General features: G+C 37.4%; 1 protein-coding gene across 1 annotated transcript in view; it reads left to right on the forward strand.

The window, feature by feature from the left end:
* Positions 1-26,108, forward strand: part of SMOC2 (SPARC related modular calcium binding 2) — a 139,949-nt gene that overhangs the window by 63,208 nt on the left and 50,633 nt on the right. The window contains exons 5-7 of the mRNA XM_082277054.1: positions 4,029-4,076; positions 8,125-8,175; positions 8,941-9,015. Of these exons, the coding sequence (XP_082133180.1) occupies positions 4,029-4,076; positions 8,125-8,175; positions 8,941-9,015 (174 nt within the window). The remainder of the gene's footprint in view (positions 1-4,028; positions 4,077-8,124; positions 8,176-8,940; positions 9,016-26,108) is intronic.

Genomic DNA, 26,108 nt, shown 5'->3' on the forward strand with positions numbered 1-26,108 from the left:
GTTTTATGTGAACCTTTGTTTTAATTACTGTATCTTTACCTGAAAGAGGCTTTTCTTCCATCCTTTTCAGTTTTTCCCACGTCAACATTTGGTACTGCTAAGACACACATGATAAATCTCAAAATGCTGTTCCACTCCATGAAAATAGTCTTCACTATTTCAGGAGCAATGGTGAGAGGGGCAGTAAATTAAACACGTTCCCATGATGGCATTAAAAAGAAAGCTCCTTAAAAATGATGAATGTCTCCCAGTACTTTCACTAAAGAACACCAGACATAAAAAAAGACATTTTTACAACACTCCCTTTCTGTTATCAGCGCTTCAGGGAACTACAGAAATTCCATAGGCAGGGAGTCCTGAGAAATGCGGCAGAAGTTGAGAAGCAGGTGTTAAATTATCATTGGAAAATACGGTGTTTGCCTATTGTAGGGGTTTATGCCCTATCAAATATGCTGGGCTCCTGCCAGTGAGATTGCAGAGGTATGGAGACATGTTTTATTCTTCTGTGAGAATTCTACTTTTTGATTAAGATGCCATGATCATCTTTTATGACCAAAATACAAGTACCTTTAGAAATTCAGAACTCTTCCAGTATAGTATTATATAATATATATTTGGGAAGGCAATGAAATTTTTAAATTTACTTTAAATTGGTTTTGTTAGCTGGAGAAAAATATCCATCCTTGAATCATTGAGATATTTTGTCCTCTTACATAGTACTTTTCCTATATATACATAGTCAGACACAACCATAGGTGAGACAGGAATAGCAGGGGGAGTTTAACTTTCTTGATGTCTGCATTCAGTGATTACATACCAAATATTTTTTAGCAGGAGTTCAGAAATCACTGTCTAAACTAGATAATAATATATTTTCACCTTCTCTTTTAAAGCCCAGTCCCATATGATCCTAACTATAGAAAATGGATACGCTAAAATCACAAACCACAAAACTCACATCACATTCCCTTGGAAGTTTTATTGTGCCTCAGATGCTGTTAGAGTGAAATTGAATGGAACTGTGGGGTTTGCAATAAACTAAGGCATGAATATGTCTGCCTTTAAAAAAAAAAGTTCATCAGAATCATAAATAGATAGATGGCTAAGCAAGTGTACAAGCTTGAATGGTACTAAATTCTTCCTGTTAAAGTAATGCTGCTGAATCTAAAACCCCCTCCTTGTCCTCCATCATTCCATAAGGATGTATTTTATGTGGTGATTTGGTTGCTTACAAAGTACTGAAAACTTGGAAGCCAATTGCACTGCCTAACTTTTAGGCAAGTTATAATTGCTGTTTTTGTTTCTTGCCTAGCTGAAAATGTGGGGATTCATCTTGATATTGAAGACACAATTTCCTAAAAACTTGCAAATGCAACTTCCTATCACCATTTAAAGAAGTGCTTCTACCTTAAATATACTCAGAAAATGATAGAAAAAAAGATACAAACTCAATAACTCCTTACCTCTAGAGACAACAGGAAAAGTTTCTGCTGCATAAATTGAAAATTTCAGGTGGAACTATATGAAGGGCACAGGTTTTCCTTTATATAAAATTCTGTGAATATTTTTGTTGACTTCCTAAGACTATTTAAAAAATTAATGTTAGCCTAGTAAACCTAATTTTCATAGAATTCATCTAATTTCTTTCTGAAATTAGATTCAGTATGATAAAGTTAGTTTTTAGTACTAGTAAATGTCACTCTCTTCCTCCCTCCATTAATTTTCCATGAAAATTTAGGGTAAAAAAAAAAGTCAAATTCAGTTCTCCCTGACTTTAGTAATTCTCACCATTTCTCATATAGATTAAGTGATGTGAATGCATCTGGAAAGATATTTCTGCTTTCAGTTTAAGATGTGGAATATTATATAAATTTCAATGTGTTAAATTACTTATGTATAAACTGAGTTCAATTTATAATAATACTTCAAATGTACATAGAGAAACAACGCTGGTGCCAAACTGGAGCAGAGTGGGTATCAGTGGCAGTTCATCACACACATTCCCCATGCTGAGACATCATTTCTACTCACAAATGAAAAATCTGTTTAAAATGCTTGTGTGACTGAGAGTCAGGCCTAAAATATCTGGATTTGCAAGAAAATTATAATTACAAGCCTGTGCATCAAAATGAAATTCAGAAACTACAGAGTTAATAGTAACTGGATGAAATTTGAGGAAAGATTGGATCACTGGTATTTAGTACAATTAGAAAAACCTGTAATTTTGTATGTAGTACTTTTGAACACTGGAACATCTTATTTGAGTTCAAGCTGAGCCTTTTATCAAATGCAAGCCAAGCACCAAAAACTCAGATCTTCTGGCTTCAGCATAAATACAAAATCTGCCTCCTCTTCAGACTGAACAACATGGATTAGTATTGGAGTCTATTTAGAGCAAGCTATCCCAAACATCCTTGGATATAATGTCTACAGTGATAGCAACTTTATTTTTCCTGCCTGAATTAATACTGATGCATCACTAAGTTTATTGAATTTCTGGTGACTCAAAGATAACATAATAAAAATACACTAAAATACACTATAGCCATAAAAGGAAACTAGTCTAAACAAGGATATTTCTAATATGGATATATAAAGCTGTAATATGGATATATAAAGCTGTATTAAGAACTGCATCCATCAGTAGGTTACCATCTTGGCTGCACTGCCATGTATTCTTTTGTGGAGGCTTTAAAATCAGCAGGATTGATTTGTAATGTTAGGCATCTTCCCACTGGCAGACTCTTTGTCTAAACTTCCTGCTGAAGTAACCATCAGTTCAGTGTGGTAAGCAAGCCCTGTGATTTAGTGGGTTCTCTCATTTAAATTGTCCTTTTAGAACCCAATTATTGTGCTCCAAGGTTTGGGTTTTCTTTAGTGTGTTTTAAACACAGTGAAAGTAGTTGTACCAGGGGAATAAATTAAGAAAATTTAGGCAGCTAAATTATTTCACACACATACAAGCATCAGTCAGATGCATGGTTTTGGTTGTTTTTTTCATTATAGCAGGTGTATGTAAGAAGAGACTATGTGGTAAGAATTGAGACTTCATGCTTTTAAATTTTGGTCACTCCATGTGGCTCTTCAGAGAGAAAAATACCACTTTTAAAGGTGATTTTTAATTCAGCTGAGACAGATAAATTGTTAAAAAGTGGCTAATAATTAGAATCATAAAAATGGATGTAATGACACATAAGCAAGAAATAAGGAAGGATTTCTATTTTAAACCCTAAGGACAATTGCCTCCTTGAAAAACTACTGAGAAAACTAGTGAATTCTCCATTTCTTGATGGCTTGAAAGCAAGGCTGGATTCTGGGTTGGGTTGGAATCCAGGCTGGAAGAATAAGCTGTAAAAACCCATCTCTTGTCATCTTCCTGACTCCCTTCTCACCTCAGCTATCTCTTCTCCCAAGGCCCGCAGCTCTGGGGATGTGTCCTGAGCCCAGCTCAGGCTCAGAATAAGGCTCTATGTTCCTGCCACCCCCCAGCACACAATCCCTTTCCCACACCAGCGTAGGGTTTCCACAAGACTTTGTGTGAAGCCTTTAGACCAGAAAAGGGACAGTTTTTATTCTGGGCCAGGTGTGGGGTAGAGGCTGAAAAAGCCCCACAGAGCAGCTGAGGTGTGAGGGCAAGACTGAGCAGAGGGAGGGAGCTGCCCTGTACCAGGGACCATGAGGGAGTGATGCTCCTTCCTGCTGAACCTGTCCTTGCTGGGACAGTGGGAAAGGGAAAGGGTGATCCTGCAGCACGTGAGCATGTTCTTGCACTTGTGCCTGTGTAGTGTTTAATGCCACCTCTTCCTCAGGTCCTGGATCCACTGTCAGTGGAGTCTGACCGTGTATGGGTTGCACACAAATGCAGAAGTCAGGCAAATCTAAAACCTATGGTTTGCCAAGGAAGAATTTGCTGGTATTTATTGCTGTAATATACACAAACAAATCGTTAAAGCTGAACTGTATTTCTTAAATAGCATATTAGAAGTGAAAATAGTATTTTTCTGGTTAATTCCTTTTTCCAATTGCAGGTTCAGTGAGTGAGAAGCTGCCACAACGAGAAGGTGCAGGCAAAACAGGTAAATATCTTAGCTGGCCTTTAAATAGAAGCTAAAATAGCTGTGGGAGACACTACTGTGGTTTTCCATATATTTAAATTATCAATATAAATTTGTGTTGTATTATAGCTGCATATGTAATATATATGCATGCATACATGTTCCTAATTTTATGCTTGCATTGTAGGCATTTAGTAAACTTATAAGTATAAACATCTATATATGTATGCATGTATTTATATATATGCATGTGTGCATAGACACTGTATTTTTCTAGTCTCAGTCCTACAGAATTTGCAATTCAATGCTGTTTGGAAGAGAACTTTCATTCCCAAATCCATACTCTGAAATATTTTCCCATATTTTTTGCTTCTTCTGGAGGAGAGATTATTCTGTCTATTTGATAAAGACAGCATTCTACAGTCCCAAAATCTTAGGAACTGGAGCTCTCACTTTATTTCCATAACAATCATAACAATCAGTGCTTGAGTCGTCTTGGACCCAGAACTTTGCTTTATATTGTGATTAATTTATCTGATGGCTTATATTTATGGCCAGAAGACTGTTGTTGTTTGATATAGATCATGATGTGTATCTTTTTGGCAGGACAAAATCTGATGTGAATACAACATAGCTGGTTGATTTAAATGAGTGAGATGTCTGTGCTCTAAACAACACTAAAGCTTACACTCACCAAACACTTAAAAGAACTTTAGATTCAGCTGAAGAAAACATACTGAATATTTCTGTCAGTTATACTGATAATTTTAAAGAAGTTGCTCATTTTTGTTCTAGTGTTAATGCCTCTCTGTTTGGAGCACTGTAAATACAATTGAATTTTTTTTACAGGAGCTTTTGCAGTATTGTAATAAATTAACATTTAAACAAACTATAGTTCTGTTAGGCTAAAAGAATCAGTATTTCTTTAAGGCTAATAATTACAAAGTACTGAAAAATTGTTCCTTCATGTATTTCCAGACACATTGTGGGTTCCACTAACCTTAGCTTGCTCATTTGCTTCAGGTCTGGACTTTCATTTTCAGCTTTGAATGGAACAAAGTATCCCGTATATAAAACTTTTCTGGAATCCTTTATTTTTGTTTGTGCCTGTGGCAGCTGAGCTACTGAACCCTGAATCAACAGTCATAGAACAAGGAAATGAGCACAGTTTATCAAATCTCCCTTTTTACCACGTGTATTTGTGTCTCAAGTGACATGATTGCATTTTACTCATTCCCTGTTTTTATTCTCCAGCACAAGCTTGCAGCCTGAAAGGCTTCTGACCTGGTTCCCAGGTGGTCCCTGCTTCTTCTCAAATGCTGCTCTCTTTCTCTCCTCACCCTTCTTCCAGATGGTCACTGCCTTATGCTTTAAATAAAGTAATGTTATCAGAGACATCCCAAATTCTTTAGAGACTGTCACACAGTAGAGACCAGGATCATATGTCTATCTGAGTTAAGGAGCTGTGCTTCAGCTTCACAGCCAGTGTAGAAAAACATATTTTGTAGCTCAGCTTGCAAGGGCACAGCAGTATTTTTTGAAACAACTATAACACTCTCTGCTCCTCTCTCCTCTGCATGTTCCTATGGACTAACCAGGAGTGTCTGCCCATATTGTAACCCAGCAAGATTAGGCTGGTTCACAGTGTTCTCAGTGCTCCAGAGACTGTGCTTCAGACCTTCAAGGTGTGGTCTTGAGGACTCTACTCAAGAGACAGCATAAACTTGAGACAGTCTCCCCTTCCAAGGTGCCTCATAGATATGGATCTGGTGAGCCATATCTGTTGTAGTTGTGCAACTTTCTTTCTCTGGGTATTCCAATACTGAAAGAAAATTTCCAGCTGCAGATATTGGAGATCAGGGGCTTTGTTTGCATGTTTTTAAATTTAAACATTAAACTGAGTAGAAATGAAGCTTAAAAGATATTCCCTTAAGTATATTCTCTGGCCCCACAGTTCTCTCCTCTATCCAAGGAAAAATACTTAGACTCTGAAAAGCACAGGTGTCAGAGTTGGGATCACATCCCTTTTTTCTGATTCTTAGCTGACTGCAGGACTGTGTTCTTGGTAACTGAACTCTGACAGCAAACAGAATTTAAACAGGTTTGTGTTTAAATATATACATATGTGGACTGGTATGCATGTGCCAGACAGGAAGAATTGTGCCATTAGTCTGTGAGATATCTAATTCATATAAATCATTAAACATATGTTGTATTACAGCAACAACACCACCACCAAAATTGTTTTAAATGCTGCATGAACAAAGTTCAGGAGGCTAATTTTGATTGAGGTGATTATTGCTGAAGTTGCAGCATTATGCTGAATTTCAGGTAATTACATAAGATTAACTGTGTCACAAACCAAAACTGTGTACCAAAAGATGATTAGAAAAGTGTCATTTAAATACAAACCCAAGTTTCTGGCTTGGATCTTGGTAATACCCACCTCCCGTAAGTTGCCTTCTAAAATTCTGGGTTTTCTGAATCACATATTGTCGATGATTTAAATATATTTCTTGATTTTCAGTGCACTAGGATACTTGATGGCCTCTCTGAAATTAATCAATGGTCTTATTCTACCACCCAGAGGACACCACAGAAATGCCAGCAAAACTAATGAGTGACGGTCTTTCATAGCATTGGAGCAAAGAATCCTGCCATTGTGTGGAAATGAAGAATGAGCACTCTTAAATCTCCTTATGCCTTGGTTAGATAATTTTGCATTGAAAATATGCTCCCGTTGCTGCTGCTTTGGTTTTGTGAAAAGCATAGAGGTCACTATGCTGTGGCTGGAAATTTGGGTTTACCTGCTATCAATATCTGCTTGGTATCTGTATTTGCTGTGACCTAGACTGTGACCTTTAGAGGCAAAGGTCAGAGTGACCCCAAAACCTCTGCATGATTTAAAGACAACTCAGACTTAACAAAGCCCCCAAACAGTGATGGTGACAGCAAAGAGAACAGGAGGCTCTTCTGAATTGCAGTAGCAAGAAGAAAAGGAAAGAGATAGTATGTTAGCCTAAAAGCTGCTGCTCACTGTTACCCAGGTAAGGCTACATGCCAGAAGCAGCTTCTCAGTTACCATTGATTCTGTCTTCCATGAAAATGCCAGGAAAACAATCTGGAAACTATTTTGGTCTGAGATACAATTGTGAAAGTGCAAGAAATAGTAATAAAACCTTTGCATGGAAGATGCTGTTTACTGCGGTACACCTTGGTCTTGGAGTTAGCTCCATGCTGCAGGAAACAGCAATGACTGGAAAATATGTACTGGTATGGTCTCCTGAGTCATATTTACCCCACATCTGTAATAGTTTTAAATAAAAACTGTAATAAAGTAAAGATCTTTGGTACCACTCTTTTTAGCAAAAGCTGATTTAAAAAGTTTTTTATGTTCAGTTTTTCTTTTCCAGCGCTACGTCCACTGTGTTTTACTGAACCTAAAATGACTCACATCTTCTTGTCATTTCTGTAATTTTCCCTCCCTCTTTTCTTGCAGTAATCGTTGGTAGTGGATGGGTGGAGAATGCTGACCAGAGGATAACAGTTATGCAAACAATATTCTGGCTATATAATCTGTGAATCTTACTTAAAAAAATTAACTTGATTCTTAAATAGATCCTGCTGTGCTGAAAAATACCTTTGATTTTAAGGTGTCTGCAGCCACACTTTCTCTCCAGACTGTTTTTGCTTTCACAGGTCTCACTTCTTCCATACATTTATCTAATTATTTCGTTAGAAATTCTGATTTTTCAGTTATAATATCTAGGTATCAATGTGTAGCATTAGAAAAGAAGAATTACACTCCAGAGAGAACTTGATCACTTCATGCATCACCAAAGACCATGCAATAAATTCATCATCCCTAACCTCAAACCCTATCCATTTATGAAACACTGTCTGTATAAGTAATACATCTGTGCTGTGTAGTGTCTATAAAGAATGTTTAAATTGTTGTTTGCTGGCCGGGGCTATGTGCAAATCATTATTTTCAATCATGTATGTACACTTATTTAGCTTACTCTCATAATTGTAGTCTCCTTGCAAATCTTTTCCATTCTGAATTCAGATGATGCCTCAGCTCCCGCGCTGGAGACTCAGCCTCAAGGTGATGAAGAAGGTGAGCAAATTTAACAGTGTGGCGTTAAACTGTGGAGTTATGGACTGTATTCCACAACATCAAATGCTATCTTAAGAGTATCTACGACTGCTGGTGTAGTTGCAAGAAATTTCAAGCATCTGTATTTTTTCAGGAACAACAAAGACAATGAACACAATAGGCAGTGAATTTTGTGTGATAATCTTGAGATGAGACTCTACCTGTGGAGACCAGCACGAACAATTTTAATTGTCGCTACTGAGGGCAGGCACAGGATTTAAACTTGAGCCAAAGTGCAGATTAAAATTCTATGTTCAAATAAACAAGTCAAAGGGTAAATTCTATACTCAGCAGAATGACTAGCAATATCACCCTTAAGGCTGATGTTTTGTGAGGATTATTTGCCTTTGGAGAAATTAATTGCTCATTAAATAAGCAACAATAGTCCTATGTTGTGGCTACCTTATCACTCGCCTCTCATCTTGCAGAATCTGATCTGCAGCCATTACATATTTTGAGTCCAGACTAGGAGATTTTTATTCTAACTAAGCCTAATTTTAGTCTAAAATTATTTCTTTCAACCTTCTGTGCAAATAGGACAAGGAAAGGACTATTCATACCTTTGCTTGAGTAATGGTCTTGACTGCCCTGATATAAACCAGTGTGCCCTTTTTTTTTTTTTAGATCCGTTTCTTTAAAACTAGCCACTTGCTATTTTGTTGCTAATAACTTGTAGAAATGTTAACATTTATAAAGTATTTTCTGTTGCCTTTTCTTTTTTTCCAGATATAGCTTCTCGTTATCCTACCTTATGGACTGAGCAAGTAAAGAGTAGACAGAACAAAACCAATAAAAGCACAGGTAAGAAACTTAGGTTATCCTTACTTTGCAAAACTCCTGTGAAGATACGCATGAACCATTTTAATAACCATCATGCTTCCACTCTCGTTGTATGATAGTACCTTAATGATCTGCGTGGTGATGATTTACTAAGCTCATGCATCATATGTTCCTTTTATAGAGAAGTATTTTTGGCCAGGCTTTACCTGGCTAAAATGATACTAGTCCACTAAAGTCTCTGGCTCACATTTATTTGCAGTTGCTAGTGGGTCAGACATTTATTTTTTACATGCTTTTTAATTCTTTTCCTCTTTGTTATCTGAATTTTTTTGGGTGATATGTAGCAAGAAGGCACTTGTAATATAGCAGTGTCAGTTACCTTCGTTTGGTGGTAAATCTTAGGAGGCAAACCTGAAAAGAAGCAAACTCCCACCAGAAGCCGGTTGTCAGCAGGAATTGCAAAGACAGTGTTACCTGCTTTTTGCTACATCAGTCACCTGTTATTTACAAACTGATCATCAGTTTGGTGTGAATTAATTATGTTTCTTTTTTTAAATAATTGTGGAATTCTGGCTTTACTTATTTTCATCACTGTTTAGAATTGAGCTTTTCAAACCTGGACTAGAAATGTCAGGTGAATGTCCTAAGACTGAAGTCTCTGTAGTATTCAGATAAATTCAGCGCTTTGGTGGATTATAAATTTTGATGGCTTTCTCATTGTTCCATCCTTTCAGTGGGATAAACTTTAGAGAGTCTTCCTGGCTTCTATTTCTCTGGAAAAATGTTGAGTTTGAAAGAAAACATAAATTATGCAGGCTGCGATTCAATAAATCACCCCAAACCACACTTCAAATCCAGTAGAAATCGAGGTTATGCTTTACATTAAGTACTGTGCTTAAGTATTTTACTGAATTGAGGCCCAAAGGATTTAGAAAAGGCAAACTATCATCATAAGAAAGAAAACAAGTCACTAAAAGGTTTAAAGATTCCTTTATACAAGCTATTTTTAACATCAATGCTCTAATTCGTAATACTTTATTTCTCTCCTTGATTGTCCAGTAAGCACTTAAGGGAAGGAACTTAAACAGTGAAGACAAGAATTTGAAGCAGATACTTTTCATGCTGGAGATTTAATTTGTCATTCTTTTAGTCAGTGTAGGCAAGAGCAGAATTCCTTTGGGATTTCTGTTGCATAAAATATGTGTACAGAAATTTGTCACTTTTAGGAGTGTTTGTTTAATTTTTACAGTGCTAGAGACTAAAGCAAGGGTTGTTGAGCTTGCAGTGTAGTTGCTGGAAGCCAAAGCTTCAACACACACACACAGACACACACACACACAGACACACACACACACACACACACACAGAACAAAAATGTGGGTTTCTTTCTGGGAACTGGTAACCTTCAGTCTCTTTAAAGACATATTTACAAGAAAAGAGGAACCAGAAGCCTAGTTTACCTGCCTTGTGACTGCTAGCTCATCATCAAAAGCATGATTGTGTTAGATTTGCTAACAACAGAACTTGCTCGCGACTGTGGTGCCATACCCAGGCTAGCAGAAGTACATCAGGAGGCACTGTGTAGCCAACCTTGCTTTAAACTGAAGCTATATCTGATGTGCCAGAATGGCATATTCAATCAAGGTGATTCCAGGTGCTAAAAACAGTGTCCTCACCAATTGTGGTAGGCAGGTTTTTAAGGTCTTGAAAAAAATAGGTAAGATTTTTCCCTTATTACCTCTCAGAGTGATGCCAAGGCTTTGGGGAACATCCACAGAGAATTAACTCTGTTACGTGTACAGAACAGGAAAGATCTTGCCAACAAATCTGGTGGATTGTAAACTAACCACCTTCCCACTTCCAGGCTTCAATATAGAGGATAAATATATATGTCTTCTTTACTCAGCTTAGTAAAATCTGATTCAGACTTGGTCATACCAATGCCAGAAAGCTTATTGTAAAGTATTTGTCTGAGTAAAATGTGGAAAATTTATCTCGGCATAGGAACTGTGTTTATAAAGCAAAACATGAAGCCAAATTTATTCATGATGGGCTACATTTTCCTTTGTTTTTCCACAGTAATCCTAGTGCTCTCAAAGAAATTATTGCAGTGCAAATAACGCTATCATCTAGCCCTGCCTATAGAACAAAACTAAGAAGAAAAACACCCTAAAAATTTCAGGCAAAATACAAATATCCTATTTAAAAGCTTACTATTTTAGTCTGTAGTGCTTTTTTTCGCCCTAGTTTTTACCTGAATATATGTTCTAATACATCATGATCAACATGTCATCTAGAAACTTGTCTTGACATGAGAAATCAATCTCCTTAGGAGAAAGTTTTTGTGAGTTAAGGCCGCAAATGAATACATTAAATTTTTTGTACCCATCATGAAGTGGTTTGCTTTTACTATTCTGCAAATGACCTGCCAGTTAGAATTAGCCAGTAAAATTAGCATAAACTTTTAGGTTTTGGAAGATAGAAAATAATGGCTCAGGAAATTCTTGTTTATATTAGTTCTCCAGTGCCTTCATTTGACTGAGTGAGCCTAAATTAATTTAGCATGGCGTAATGTCATTTGCAAGGCTCACAGATGCAAGGCATGAAATTAGTGGATTATATATCCATGTTCTATAATGCCTTCTATTGTAGATTCTTTTTGTTGGCTCAGAGAAATAGGCCTTTGCTGTTCACTTAAGGCGTTTGTGGAATGGTATTTCACCTATAAGTTTTTGAGGACAAAATTTTACTCCCAGCAAAAATGCCATCAACATTGGATCATGTTACAATAGCTCTATTTAGAGTGGTTCATTAGAGTAGAAACATCTCCAATTTAGCTTTTTCTGTGCATTGAAGGTGATTTTCAAGATACTTTTTCTTTCCATACTTAGAGTAGAGCATTCATTTAATTGCTAAAATTGTTTCTGCTGAGATGCTTTATATATATGTCATAGTGCGTTTGCAAATATTTTGTGAATACCCCCACACTCCTCATTTTTTTCTCCATTTCACAGAAAATGTTGTGGATTTGCCTTATCAGGTTGACACAAGTAAGAATTTTACCAACAGCTGTAGAAAATAAACAGAAAACACTGAAAAAGGGACTGCGTGGGTTCAGATAAAGACATCAAAATGTAGCAGCCTACACTGCTGTGTGTCTGTAAACGCAGTGTCTGAATTCCTGCTGTAGTTTGTGGTGCTATAATCAGTGCAGTCAGTGGAGCCTGGAGAGCCACCCAGCTCGTTCTACAGCCCCCAGCACTGTGAAGCTGACTGGGTAACTGGAGCTCACTGGGCTAGTTTAGATCTGTAGCTGATATTAAGCTGTCTGTGCTTTATATGAACTTAATCCCACACCAGTATCAGTAGGAAATCCAGGTACTACTCTTTTAGAGCTTTAGTATTTTGTAAAGACCAGAGGACAGAAGGTTTTATACCTTGAAGAAACTGGGTATTTTGGACTATGTTCTTAGCAATTGCCAGTTACTGTCACTTTGGGGCTCAGTGCAACTTTAATGTGAGTGGAGAAGACAGTGCAGATACTTTCCCATCACCTAACAGGGAAAATGCAGTCCCCTGAGGAGTGCTCAGGCTGGACTGTAAATCTCTTAGGTTCTCCTTGCTATAGCTGCTCTATCAGCAGTTTATATCCCTGTGGGATTCTCGGGAACAAAGCGTGATATTTTTCAGAGGTTGTATGCCATTTTTTGAGTTAGAGTATAGACAAAGTGTAGTTTGATCCTTTTCACAATGCCCAGTGAAGCTTCTAAATTCATTTAGTTAGCATGAATTTGAGAGTCATTATTTTCTTATAGTCTATTTTGTGAGCAGTTTCATGAAAAACAAATAGGGTGAGTTTAACTGATCATATTTTTAATGTTCAAAAAGATTCTTAAACTACTCAGCAATTTCTCAGTAGAATCTGTACACCACAGAATAAACCATACTTAGTGTAAAATTTCATTAATTTTGCAAATACAGGAAAGAAAAAGTCATACATAACCTGTCATATACTTACATAGGTACTTAAGGACCTTGGAGAGTCTGGTGATAACATAATTCAAGATAAAAAAATGATCGAGTATTGTTCTAGGGGCCAAAATACAGCACAGTTTCACCTATTTACTGTTCAGTTCTATTTTCTTACTATACTACTGTATTCTTTCTCCTAGAATATGTAAGAGTATGACATTCTTAGTTCTAATGATCTGTATGTTCATTGATCATATATTTACTGATTGTGTATTTAATAAGCATTGTAAAGGGGTTGTAAAATTAGTGTTTGTTATGTTGATAATCCACTATGACCAGAAAAATAGAAGAGGAAGAAATTGTTGCCTTTCTTTGTTGACCCAATAGTTCGCATTTCATCTGAATCACCCGGACATGTGATGCAGTTTGTGCCAGCTTCACGATTTCTGCCATCTTTTTGCTTATATGCTTTAAGCAGGTGCTAGAGGACAATCCATACATAATCCATCATAAAATAGGGTTGACTCAGACAAAACCCTGATCTGCCGTTAAGGCTTCTGAGGCAGGGTCAGGTTGTCAAGATTCTGAACACATCTATGCAAAAAGCAGTGGATTAAGTCATTATGAAATTTTTCCTCCAGAATGAAGAATCTTAAATCAGAATGAATTGTCTCCTCAAACTATGATTTTAGTGATTTCAAGAGTGCCCAAATTTGAACCACTGTATCTGGATATAATCATCATTATCATCATCATTTTTTACTTCACCTGTGCACCAATGAAAGGGATGCATAATTTTTATTTCATTTTCTGACACAATGGAGTAGTGTTTTATTACTGCCTTTTTGCTGCAGACTGTCATTTTCAGGACTTTAAAAATCTGTTGCAAGATTTTATCAATTAGTCCCAGAGAGTTCAATCCAACAGGAGTTTTATTCTCAAAACACCATCTGGGAAAACACTGACGTGTACATACAGCAATGTATTATAGACTGGCTGCAAATGCAAATGAAAACAGTTGGTATAACATCTCCTGAGAATACCTTCTTAATAGACTAAAGTAATTAAATCTAACGTGATAATTATGTGTCTGTATCTGTACAAAATAGCTGCTTGCATTTATCTGTCTGTTAGTCCGAATCTGTTGGCAAATTCTGCCAGTGAGACCGATAACACAACAGAGTGACATTCTAAGAGCTGAATACAGTTTTTATTGCCTTGTCATCAGACAGCTTCAAAGCATTTGTACAGAGGAGTTTTTCTCACATGGAAACTATGTTGGTTGTCAGTGAGGTTTCTGTCTTGTTAGCTTGCTAGATTTTGTTTCTCAGAGGCAATTGCTTCAGTGGGATCCCTGTGCACTGATAATCCCTGAAAGTCACCTTCCTATAAAGGACCAAGGCAAACCTTGTTCCATACTCCTGTGCTCGTGTTCATTCCAAACTGAACTTAACTTATTCCTGTTATGCCTATCCTGACAAAAGTCAGTCCTAAAGTTAAAAAAAACCTGCATAAGAAAAAAATAGCATTTTCTTTCAAAGGAAACAAATGTAAGAGTTTGTGTGTCTGCCCAATTACATCAATTCTAAGAGCCATTCCTTTCTAAGCATAGGAAAATTAATGACATAGAGACAGAAAACTGAGTAACAGCTCAGTGACTTTTTATTTATTTTCATTAATTGTTGCATTTTCCAGATGTTACTTTTAGTGTTCATTGAAGATAAATTGCTTGCAGTTGAAGTTGTGTGAGCTAGCAAGAAAAAAATAAGATCCAGTTGCATGCTCCCACTTACATATTTATTACAACATAGTTAGAAATTTTCTACAAGTATTTTGAATTAGGCTTCTTTCACAATGTGAAGATTTGAGATATGAAACCAGTTAAAACAGAAGGAAATCAAAATGTATGTCATAAAGAAGTGAGGAAAGAACATAGGCAAGAGGGGGAAGAAAGTATTTTAAAAGTTTGTTGCCTGTCTTTTTCAGCAGGGGTTCCTAGGAAGTTGTGTGTTGGCCTGCAAAACCCTGGCTAATCTTCCATTCTCAAATGTGCTTGTATTTAGCATTAGCGGAGGGGTAGATGAGGATGACTCCTACTCGCTCTTAATACATTATGCCTATATTGGACACTCAGAAATGGACTTCAAATTAATACATAAAGTAGATTTGCATAGGGAAAGAGCCTGAGTAGAAGTGGTCCATTAATTGCCAACCGCTGAATTACACAGAAAACTTGGAGCTTTTTGCCTGTTACTAGCTCATTTCAGTGCTAAAGAGTGTTTCTTTCTAACAATTAGTGAGGTATGAGCCACACACAACCATGGGAATTGCACTCCCAAGCTTGTGTTGTAAATGCAGTCATTAGCTGTAGCTGGAGAAGTCAAAAGCATGGTAATAAGTTGTTGAAATATATCCATGTCTTGCCTAGAGTATCTGATATTGTCATGGGCCAAAATTTACAACAACCTGCTGGAAATCTGTGATGTTCTGGCACAGGGGTTTGATAATCCAGAGTATCTGAAATGGAATTGATTTGAACCCTAAAATCTCAATTCAAACCATGAAAGGAAAGAAGAAGGCACAAGTATTGATTTTCAGTATCTTCAAACATCCCAACAGGCTATTAAGTCAACACATGGATTCTGTCAATGGGAACTCAGTCCATAAGAGATGGGCAGTCTCTGTCTGACAAATTTTGGACAAGTTCAAGTCCAAAGATTTTTACTGTGAACTTTCTACTTTGGGCTCATCTGCAGGTCAATTCTCTACACAAGAAAAGGCACTAGCATTATTTCATGACATCTACAGCAAGTCCAAATATTTTATGTTAGCCATAGAACTGGCTTTTGGGCCTTGTAAAATCTGTGGGTGCTGAAAGAGATGAGCTGGTAGAACATTTTTTGTTTGGCCTGTTCACTCAACAAAGTGGTGCATGGAAGTTAAAGAGAAAAGCACGGAAGTTTAGTAAGTGCATGGAAGTTTAGTAAGAAAAACATGCAGATGAAGACTGGAAGCTTCCAAAACATCAGTCTTACGGCCTTCACAGACTGGGTTGTCTCTTGTAGCTGATTCACAAAATGTTCCCTTTAGCGTTCATGAAGGAACTTAATTATTTGGAGTGAACCGTAATTTCTGATTTGTATTTTACTATAAACCTAGCTGCTGGGTAGGGAGATGCATGAGGCATTGTCACGACTTGTTATATCCACTACTGTTATGTTTTTAAATATTTTAAAGAGCAGGAGGTAGTTCTCTTTACTTCTCGTTCATTTGTTACTGTTTTTCTGTCAAGAACCACAATAGTTTTAGAGTAGAATTCTTTCCAAATATTGTTTGCAAGATACCCTCTGGCAGCTGAAAAACTCACAGCTTACAAACTATTGAATATTCACACCACTAGGGCCAATCAGTAAATGGTTGACTTAGTTCCTAATAGAGAATTTTATCTTACCTTTAAGCAGCAATTTTTAATGATATTTTAGTCTTGATTTACCTGTTACAAAAGAGGGAACAGTACTCTTCAATCTCTATATGTTCTTCACCAGTGAACAAAATTACTCTACATATTCTGGTCCTCTTTCTTTTCCTTGCCTTTCTTTGCCTTGCCTGACCTAAATTGGTAAAGGAAAATTACTGTTTTCTTTCAGTTCTTTCAGACTCGTCCAAGAAGATTAAACTTTCCAGACCTCCCCAAACTACTTGTATATTATGATTCATTCTTAATTCATAGGCTGCTGGATCATGCTTATTATAGAACTGTCCTATCTTTAATAATCCTTTTCACAAGGATTTTCATTTATCTTCATTTTAATTTTACATATTAGTTCAAAACCTTAAAAAAGATTAAGCACTGACATTTCCAGCTTTTTCCTCCCACTACAGGAGAAGATCCTCCCATCCTAAACCATTAAAAAAAGAGCTCTGTTTTACATCCAGTTGATGTTCTTTATGCTCAGGATGTTCCAGGGCTTTACTGGACCCCCACTGTGAGGAGGAAAAAAAAAAAAAATCTTTTTTATGCAAGGCTGATAATTTCTATTTTACTGCATGTGTTAAAATTTGATGCCAAAAGATAGTAATCTTTCCTGACCATTTTTAATTATATCACATTACTTTCTACAGCAAGTAAATGACACAACAGTCCTGCTTGAAGTTCTCCTTTAGTTTTCAGACATGCACTCCCCCACCTACCCAGAGCTTTCTAGGGTTTACCAGACATCAGATTGCATAATCATAAAAACATCAATTAGGTCCATAAATCTTAAGAAGAATGTCAGGTTAATGGCCTATATTTTAATGACAGATGCAGAGAATCATGTAAATCATGTTAATGCACAGAAACATATTAGACTGGATCATATCTAATGACATAATCTTTCTGGGAAATAGATAAAACTTTCAGTCAAGACAGTATGGATCTGCTATGGCTGTACTCTGATTGTTGGGTGGTATATAGATGATAGGTCTTCCAAAACGATAAACAGTGAGAGCTGCCAGACCTTCCATCATCGTCATCCAATGACCTGATAGTTAGGAGAAAATGTCCAGGTTCCATGCAGAGATGCAGTTTTTTCTTCTATCAGGATAAGTCAAATAACCAACTATCTACCTTTCCAATAATTGGATAAGTTTTGTTTGAAAAAGCCAAAACCAGTTATGTGAACTGTGGAATTCTACTGCTTGCTCCACAAAAAAAATCTGACTGTTGTTAATGGAAGTACAGACCATGGGAGGACCATGTAACGTTCCCTGGTAGGTCAGGTTATGGCTAGTCATGGTTGCTTAAATTTGGAGGGATTTTTAATTGGATGATTTATTACCTATGAATTCCAACTTTCTTATTTGCCAAGCCATGTATCTCTGAACAAAATTCTTGAAGAGACTGACAGCTTGTGCTGTAGTTCATGCATTGCTTAATTATTTTCTGAAAAATTCTTGGCTTTTTCCTTAGTTCTGTGAAAAATTGCCATGTGATGCAGGAACTCCTTAAGGCTTCATCAGTACTTTTAGTGTTTTCCATTTGGTACGAAAGCAAGAGAAAGTCAATGCCTACAGTGACTTCCGTGCGATGGGTGAGATTCAGCCCCAAGTCTGCGCATTGGCCACAAGTCCGCGATGAAGCTATTGCATTAGCCCGACTCTTTACAGCAGTGTTAAGGTCCCAGGTTAATACTGTCATCCATGGATCCTTTACCCTACCCTGTCCTTAATACAGTGTACTGGATTCTTTTGTTAGTTTCCACCGTTGAGTCTCCTTTCCATGCACTCAAGGGAACTTGTAGTCAAACTATGTTGCTAAGGTACATAAGTCCACTCTGAGATCTTCTCATCTATACCCCAGCTATTGTATTATTACTGGCTTGCTTTACATTTCACTGCACTCTGTACATCATGCTCTGTCATCTCTCAAACCAGACTGCTCCAGACAAATGTTAGACACTGTGTTTTCCCTGCTCTCTGCAGTGCCTACAAATAACTGCCTAGGAATAGCATTAAGTATTGTTTCCACAATGCACTAGATTTCCGTGTTACTGGAGAAGAAGCAGTGGTTGAAGAGACAGACCACTGTTTTTCATTAAGCTATTTTTAATACCTGTTTTCGTTTAAAAACAGCAGGCTAAATATCTTCATTCATCCACAAATGAAACTATGTTTAAATACAATTAAGGCTGTAAATTAAATTTCAGATCTTAAATTCTCTTGGTCAAAACACAAGAGAAAAGAGAGGGTGAAGCTTAATATGCCAAACTGGTTGAGAATGCAGCCTTCTGTGGAAAACACATGACTTACTAGGAACTTTTTTTTAAATATATGCATTTTCATCTAAAAAAAATGCATCTTCAAAACAAAAATTCAAAGAAAAAACAAAATCTTCAATTAAATGAATGTTTTTGGGTCAAAACTCAAAATCTTGATGGTTCATTGTAATGTCTTGTTGGAGCTGTAATTTTAAAACTTCATTAGTTCTTCCTTTTTTGAGGGCTGAGTCCTTAGGCTGACAGTACATGTAGGACATAATGGTCCCCCTGTTTTATAAACTCAGAGACCTCAGGAAACCTGTAGGCACCTTGGATTTTGTGGTTCTCTGTGAAGTTCTGCACAAAGAAACAGCTTGTTGAGGGATTTTGTTTTGTTCTCACCTCTTTTTTTGTCAAAAAGAAACACTTTGAATGAAAAACATCTTTTCATTCAAATAATTGGTTTTCCAGCAGTCAAAATAAAATTTTTCAACCAACTGTATTATAGTCATAACAAGCAATGAAAAAAATGATTTTTTTGCCATTTAAACAGTGAGTTACCTTGTACTATTGTTTTCCAGTGAGACCTCAGTGATATTTTAACGTACCAGTTTTGTTCTTCAGTGAGTAGAAACAACTTATCAAAATGAAAAAACTTTTATTGGTCTCTATTTGAAGGAATGATTAGATGCAGTTTTTGCGGGATTAGAATGCATTATAAATACATAAATTCCTCAAACATGGGTGACTTTTAATGCCCTTGAATTGTTTTCCAGTGCACCCAGTTAAATCAGGGCAACAAACTCATTGATATTTGGTCTAGAAGCGGAGGAATATGAAGTCAAATTAACTCTTCTAGTGCCCCCAAAATCTGAGATACTGTTGGGGCAAGAATGCAAGCAGTTCAGAATTGCAAGATCTGTTCAGGTTCAAATCACAGGAAAGGTTGAGTGTCTCCCTCAGTCATCAGGCCAAAGTTTCATATCTGTATTAAAGCAAATTCCAAAAGATGAAAGGACTGACAAAGGTTGATCCTGATGGTTATATCTGCCTGTTGTTTGGTGAATTCATGCACATACTCAGATAAAATGGAGACTCCTAACAGAGTCAGAGGTGTGATTAGTTGCAGAGGCTCACAACCACACTGTTGTGGTTCAGTTTACTCTTTCAGAACATCCCTGTGCCCAGTTATTCTGGCTGGTGAGGAGGTAGGGATGCTTTCTGTTTGTCTGCTTGCCTAACTGGTTTGGGGAGCAGAAATCTGAGTAACTTCTGACCTTGTTTCCTCTCTGGCTTTCCTAAAGCTCCTATTACGTAGCTAAATTCGTAATCTCAAACTGCCAGAAGGTAATGAGAAAATTGTTAATCTCATTGCTCTCCTGTTTGGCTGTATAAGTCTCTTAGCTTAAGGGATTTACAGTTTTATTATTCTTGCAGTTTCTAATCAGATTTTAAAAGAAATCTGAGATCATTTTTAGGATTTGATTTTAAGTTGGTATGAATTGACGCAACAGAGAAGCAGCAAAGCCAAAAACATCAGTATAAATGTCAGTGGTTTGAAAGGTCACTTCTCCCCATTTCTGTACCAACATCTTTAGTATAAAACAGTGACTTGTAATGTAGTCACATATCCTGTAGTTCATCCCTTTAGCTAAACAGTCCAATATAATAATAGCAAATGACTGTAGGAGGAGATGGTTTAGTTTTAGCAAGCATGAAGCCTCATTTTACTCAGAGCAGTGTAAATAGGAGTGACTCTGCTAGAGTTACAAGGATAATACCACTGGAAGATTTATGAGGAGAGGTGTGAATCAGGCCTGGAGGGTTTCTTTTAATTTTGTTTTAATTTTTCTCTTTGTGGGAACATTAATAGTACGGGACAGATGATTGTGTTATCACTTCTCTTGGAAACACAGTGCACACTTTATGAAATCATAAAGTAGCTAGTATGTAGTATATCAGTCTGCTGACTCTCTGACGATAGGACAGGCCACCACAATCCTGCTGCTGTTGCATAGCTGGAATTCCTCTTGACTTTAATGAATGTGTTGTCAGCACAAGGGCTCCTCTAGTCCACTGATATTGTCAGCTGAAAGACTGAACAAAGTATTTTCTCTTTATTACCTTTATGTATAACTTGATTGTCTCCAGATGATGTGTTTTGCACACTGAAGCATATTTATATTCAGAAACACTGAATATTCATTAACACCTTTGCATGTCAGATACTATGTCACATAAGTAACCATGGTGCTAAGGATGTCATCATGCACTTACCTTTTCAATATTCTTGTCAAAATGAGCCTGTGTGGCTTCTATATAGAGCACACCTGTCCATAGCAAGGCTAGATGAGAAATGCCTTGCTTCAGGTCTTTTTATCCCCAATATGCTTTAGAAAGTTTGTGAATCAGAGTATTAAGCTTAATTTATCTTTTATTTCATACTTGCTTTTATTGGAGCCTTCTGCAATATTATTATAGTCTCTGTTATTCATCCTCAATGTTGCTTGTACACAGGGAATTCCCTGTTCTGTTCTGTTTCCAATCCTTTCTTTGCAGTCTTCTTTCTCTTCTGTCAATAGCTGATCTTCACTGCCTGTTTCTCAGTTTTTGCCTGGATATCATTGCTCAATCCCAAATGCTGCTGAACATTTCTTGTAACACTGATTTCTCGTCTCTCTTTTCTTCCATCTTCTCTTTAACCAATACAGCCAGAAGCTTAAATTGGAGGCTTTATGAGAAGAATAACCAATGGATAAAGGCTGTAGATCCTGTGATGAGTTTGCAGGCTGTGTTCTGAAAATATAGTGACTCCAAAACCAAGTAGAGAGTTCTTAGGAGCACCCAGCTGAGCAGTGACTGCAAAGAAAAGGAGGGAGAGCTTGATTCCTAGATTAAGTAAACTTGGAAAGGTGTCTTTACCTATCTTTGTAGGATGTCAGAGACTGTTTCAGAGATACCTTGTACAGCTGTGGTATCCATACTGCAGGATACTGAAGGATACCAAAATGCAGGAGCACCTAGATGTTTGATCCTAAAGCTGGTGAATTTCAGCTTAATTCAGTGCTTTTCTAAGGAAAAATGCTTCCTCAGTAAGAATGCTTCCTTAGTCAAGACTGTAAGTTGTTTTGTGGAAGTTCATTTAAGTTTGTCAAATAAAACTCCATACAAGTGTCATCATGTCAATGCTGTTGGTCTGACTGAATAGTGCTCAGAGTCTTGGACTATATTTTGTGCCAATATCACTTCCTCAGGATGTCATTGTGGAGACTTAAGCAGCCTACAAAGTATTGTATGTGAAAACATCTGACGTCAGCTAGTGGAGGGAGACAGCGTGGTTTCATTGCTTACATTCAGGGCAGCTAGCCAGGAACTCCAGGGCTCTAACCCTGGCTCTGCTTTGGGGAGGGCTGTCACAGTCTGGACAGATCAATGCAAGCAGAAAAAAGTTTCATCAGAGAGGTGGTTGAGATAGTGTCTAGTACAGAACTATGGAATACAAAATGGAGCTTTACAGACATGCAGTATAGCAGGTGGAAGTGAAGAAAAAGATGTTGAACTGACCAGTTGGAATAGTGGTATTTCTCTAAATGAAAAGGCACCCTTTTTTCAGTTTTGAATGTAGACTTCATGCCTTTTGTTTTGTTTGTTGGTCTCAGTGTCTCAGTCATGTAAATCATGACATTGGATTTTTTTCCTTTCAACTGTTTCAGAGATTCCACCACTTCATTATGCAAACTATACCTGCCATTGTGTCACTGTAAAATATGTATGTAGAACACAAGCAGAAGAGGATGCCCATGACTGGTGCAAGGGAGAGCCTCTGTCTTCTCCTGCATGTTATGTTTATGAAAATGTGCGTACATGTATGAGGCAAAATTACTAGTGTTCAAGGGTACCTGCCATGGGACTGTACTGTGGTTATTCCCAAATGAGACCCAAGGCAAGCAGGTTTGTAAATACACAGGATTTTCCACTCTTCTTTAGCCTATGTTTGTTCCTCATGATTGATGAAAACAAGTACCACTAAAGGCCCTTGTGGACTACATTAACTATGCCAGTGGTTGATTGGTTTGGCCCCAAATGCTTTGTAACAATAGGCAGATTTAATTAGCAACAGCTCTGATTGCAATAGCGTTGCAACCTCCTGGGAGCATCATGCACTGAGCTTCCTTTTGCATTATTGTCAAGCCGTTAAACAACATTTAATTTTCCCAATTTAAAAAAACACAAAGCACACAATGCATTATATGTAGAAACAATAACAGAACTGTCTTCACATAAGCGGTAATAAAAACGTTTCCTTATTAGGTGACTGAATGCCAACATTGCTCTTTCCTGTGATGCTCATTGTCTGTAAAAGTTAAATATTTAGAATCTGTTTTACTTGAGCAGTACTGCCAAAACCAGTCTTTTGGATTTTCTTTCTTCATTGTAGAGAGCTTCAAAATAAATACAGCTTGAGGTAGTTGTGCACGTCTGTGTGGGGAGACAAGATTGGAACAGGTCTGAAAGGACTGGAAATACCAAGCAAACACCTTGAAAAAGAACACTTTGGGAAACCTGCTCTTTACTCTCACGCACAATAGATTGTTGGGAAGTACTTATGCAAGGCTTGTACCATTTATACAGGTTGTTTGTGTGGCATGCTAAAATAGTGATCTTCTGAGCATATAAAGTAATCACAGGTTGTAAAGGATTAAGGATCCTTAGACACACTTCAAACTATCATTTTACTAGTTCAAAAGTCTTTGCTACTATGCATTATCTAAGAAGCCTTTAAAATTTTTCTGAATATTCTTGGGACTGACTTTGCTGCTGCTGATCCCTACTGTGTGCAATGGAATGGTTCCAGTTTACCAGAGCAGAAATTTTGGCCTGGAATTTTCAATATGATTGTAGATCTTCCATTCTTCAAGAACCTAGGGATGTTTCACTCTCACACCATATTTAGCATTATCTACTCTTCAGAGAACTATTTCTTTTTGAAAACAGAGATGAAAGTGGGGTGGAATTGGAATTTTTATTTTTAATTCAGACTGCCCTTGTTTTTTTCCAAAGTTTGAAGGTAAAGCCAAGACAAAGATTTGTCTTTGCTCTTGAAACCAAAGCACAGGCTGAGCTGTTTAACCATGGCCATATGACAAAAGGAAAAAAGAAAAGAAAGAGCAACATAAAACTATATTAAAAGTCATTGGAGCAGAAAGAATTAGTATAAGAATATTCTTATTGGCTTTTACTCTTCTTTGGCTCGTCCTCTTTATTGCACACAAAACTTTGCCAAAATCAGTAAACAGTCTTCTATCTGAATCCTGAAGCTCTCCTGTTATGAATACTGATATCCTACGTGCTATATAAATAGTGTGCCTTGGATATAATGTGCTGTGGGCAAGGACCTGTGCAGCCTTTAATCTAAGATGAGCCTTCAGCTTTATGCAGGGTTAAAGCAGTGCAGTTACCTTTTGACCAGGCTTCGTGTTCACGTTTTCAAATCTCATACTGAGGACAAGAGTTCTGGGAGCAGTATCATCAATAGATGATGCCACCTTACTGAATTTGTTCTTCCTCTGTTAAAAGATTTTTCATTGCACAACACAGTTCTTGTAAGTAGAGACAGAAGCAATAAAATGCACACTTATTTTCCACCTGCTTCTTGCATTCTCTTTGACAAGATGAAGAAGAAAAAACCAGTAGAAAAGTGCCCAATTTTTGATTCATCTGTCATAAGTTAGCTTTTAAGGGTGTAATTATGTTCTCAGCATTACTACAATTTTTTAATTTAGGGATTTTTTTAAACCAAGTAGGTTTTAAGGGTACTTATCTGAGAGGCAAGACAATGATGGTAGCATAAACTTTTGCATTATGGCTGTCAAAGTTACTGCCTGAAATACTGAGGAAAAAATGGAGAATTTCTGATTTAGCAGCCTGTTTAATCTCTGTATTCCTGCTCAGTGCCAGAGGGCCAAATTCTTACCATTCTGTAATGCCAATCTAATCTGCTGTGAATTAGACACAGGTGCAGACAGTATTGACCATTTTGTAAGATACTCTGAGACATGTAAAGGAGTTCTACCAAAATGCAAAATAACACTCTCATTTTTTTTGAGCATATCTGCTCATTTTTAAACTACACATCTCAGATTGCATTCCCATAAAACAGACCGAAATCCTCCTGGCTCCTGCTGGCTTCTGCAACAGTAGTCAGGGTTCTGTCTGTAAGGTGGCTGGAAATGAGTTGATACTTAGAAAATTAAATGTAGGTGGGGTGCAGTCACCTCAGGCAGGAGTTAAGCAATAAGGCTGGATAACACTGCATGGTGCCAATAGCATTAGCAGTGTGAACCAGTGACAGGAGCATGACACAGGCTGCAGCCAGGGATGCCCCTGTACACCTCTGAAAGGAAAATTACTTGAGTGCCTAAGGTCAAGTATCCAGAGTCATATCCATGCGCTGATGTAAGTATCTCAGTTTCCCAAGTGGAGAAGAGAAACAACTTCTGTTTCATGGAGGGGAAGGGCTAGATGGATAAACATTCGTGTAAGCTGGATGGTTTATTTAAGTGTCAAAATATGAATTTAGCACCCCTGTTTGCCTGTTTTGTTTTTTCATTTTTAGCAGAGCTACTCAAACAAATATGTACTCTCAGCTTACCTGGCAAAGAGTTTCATTTTCACAGCTCTATGGAAAAAGTGAACCAGCTTTATTTTCACTTGAAATCTCTCTTGAAAAATGAGAGATTTTTCCACTGGCAGGAGACTAACATTTGCTGGTGAATATAGTCATAGAGCAAGCATGATAGCTTTGCGCAATTTTGTTTAATGAATGAGCCTTCAGATTGCTACAGCAAGCTGGCCAGCCAGCCACTGTGTTTGGGAAAGTCAGTGATTTTCATTTGCTGTAATTTTGGGCGGTGGCTTTTTTGTTTGGTTGGTTTTGCAGTTTGAACACAGTGGGGCTGCTCTGCTCTGACGGGATGAGGCAGCCATATGTAGCAATATAGGTACCAGTATTTCCTCTCATGTAGGAAAACCAGATTTCATCCTGTTTGGCAAATAACTACTTTCAGATGTATCCTTGCAGGATGGGGCAGTCATTTGCACATTATCCTCTCTCGTGTTAGGGAAGTCAAGTTAACAAAGGCTAGCAAGAACACCTGGAGCTGATAATCCATGCTCTTTCCATTAATTGAGCAAAAGAAGGATGAGGGATCTCATCTCCTCAGAAGACCAGATTTTTCACTCTCCTTGTGAAGCCTGATACCGTGTCATTCACCAGTTGACTTTAAATGATTTTTGATTTGTGTAAAGGTTCTTTTTAAAGATCCATTGAAGAAGGTAGTGTGTGAACAGTCCTTGGATCACACCTGGCACTTTGCAAAGGCTTGCTATCACTTTCACACACTG

Source organism: Coloeus monedula, assembly GCF_965178545.1.
Source record: "Coloeus monedula genome assembly, chromosome: 2".
Taxonomy (NCBI): Eukaryota; Metazoa; Chordata; class Aves; order Passeriformes; family Corvidae; genus Coloeus; species Coloeus monedula.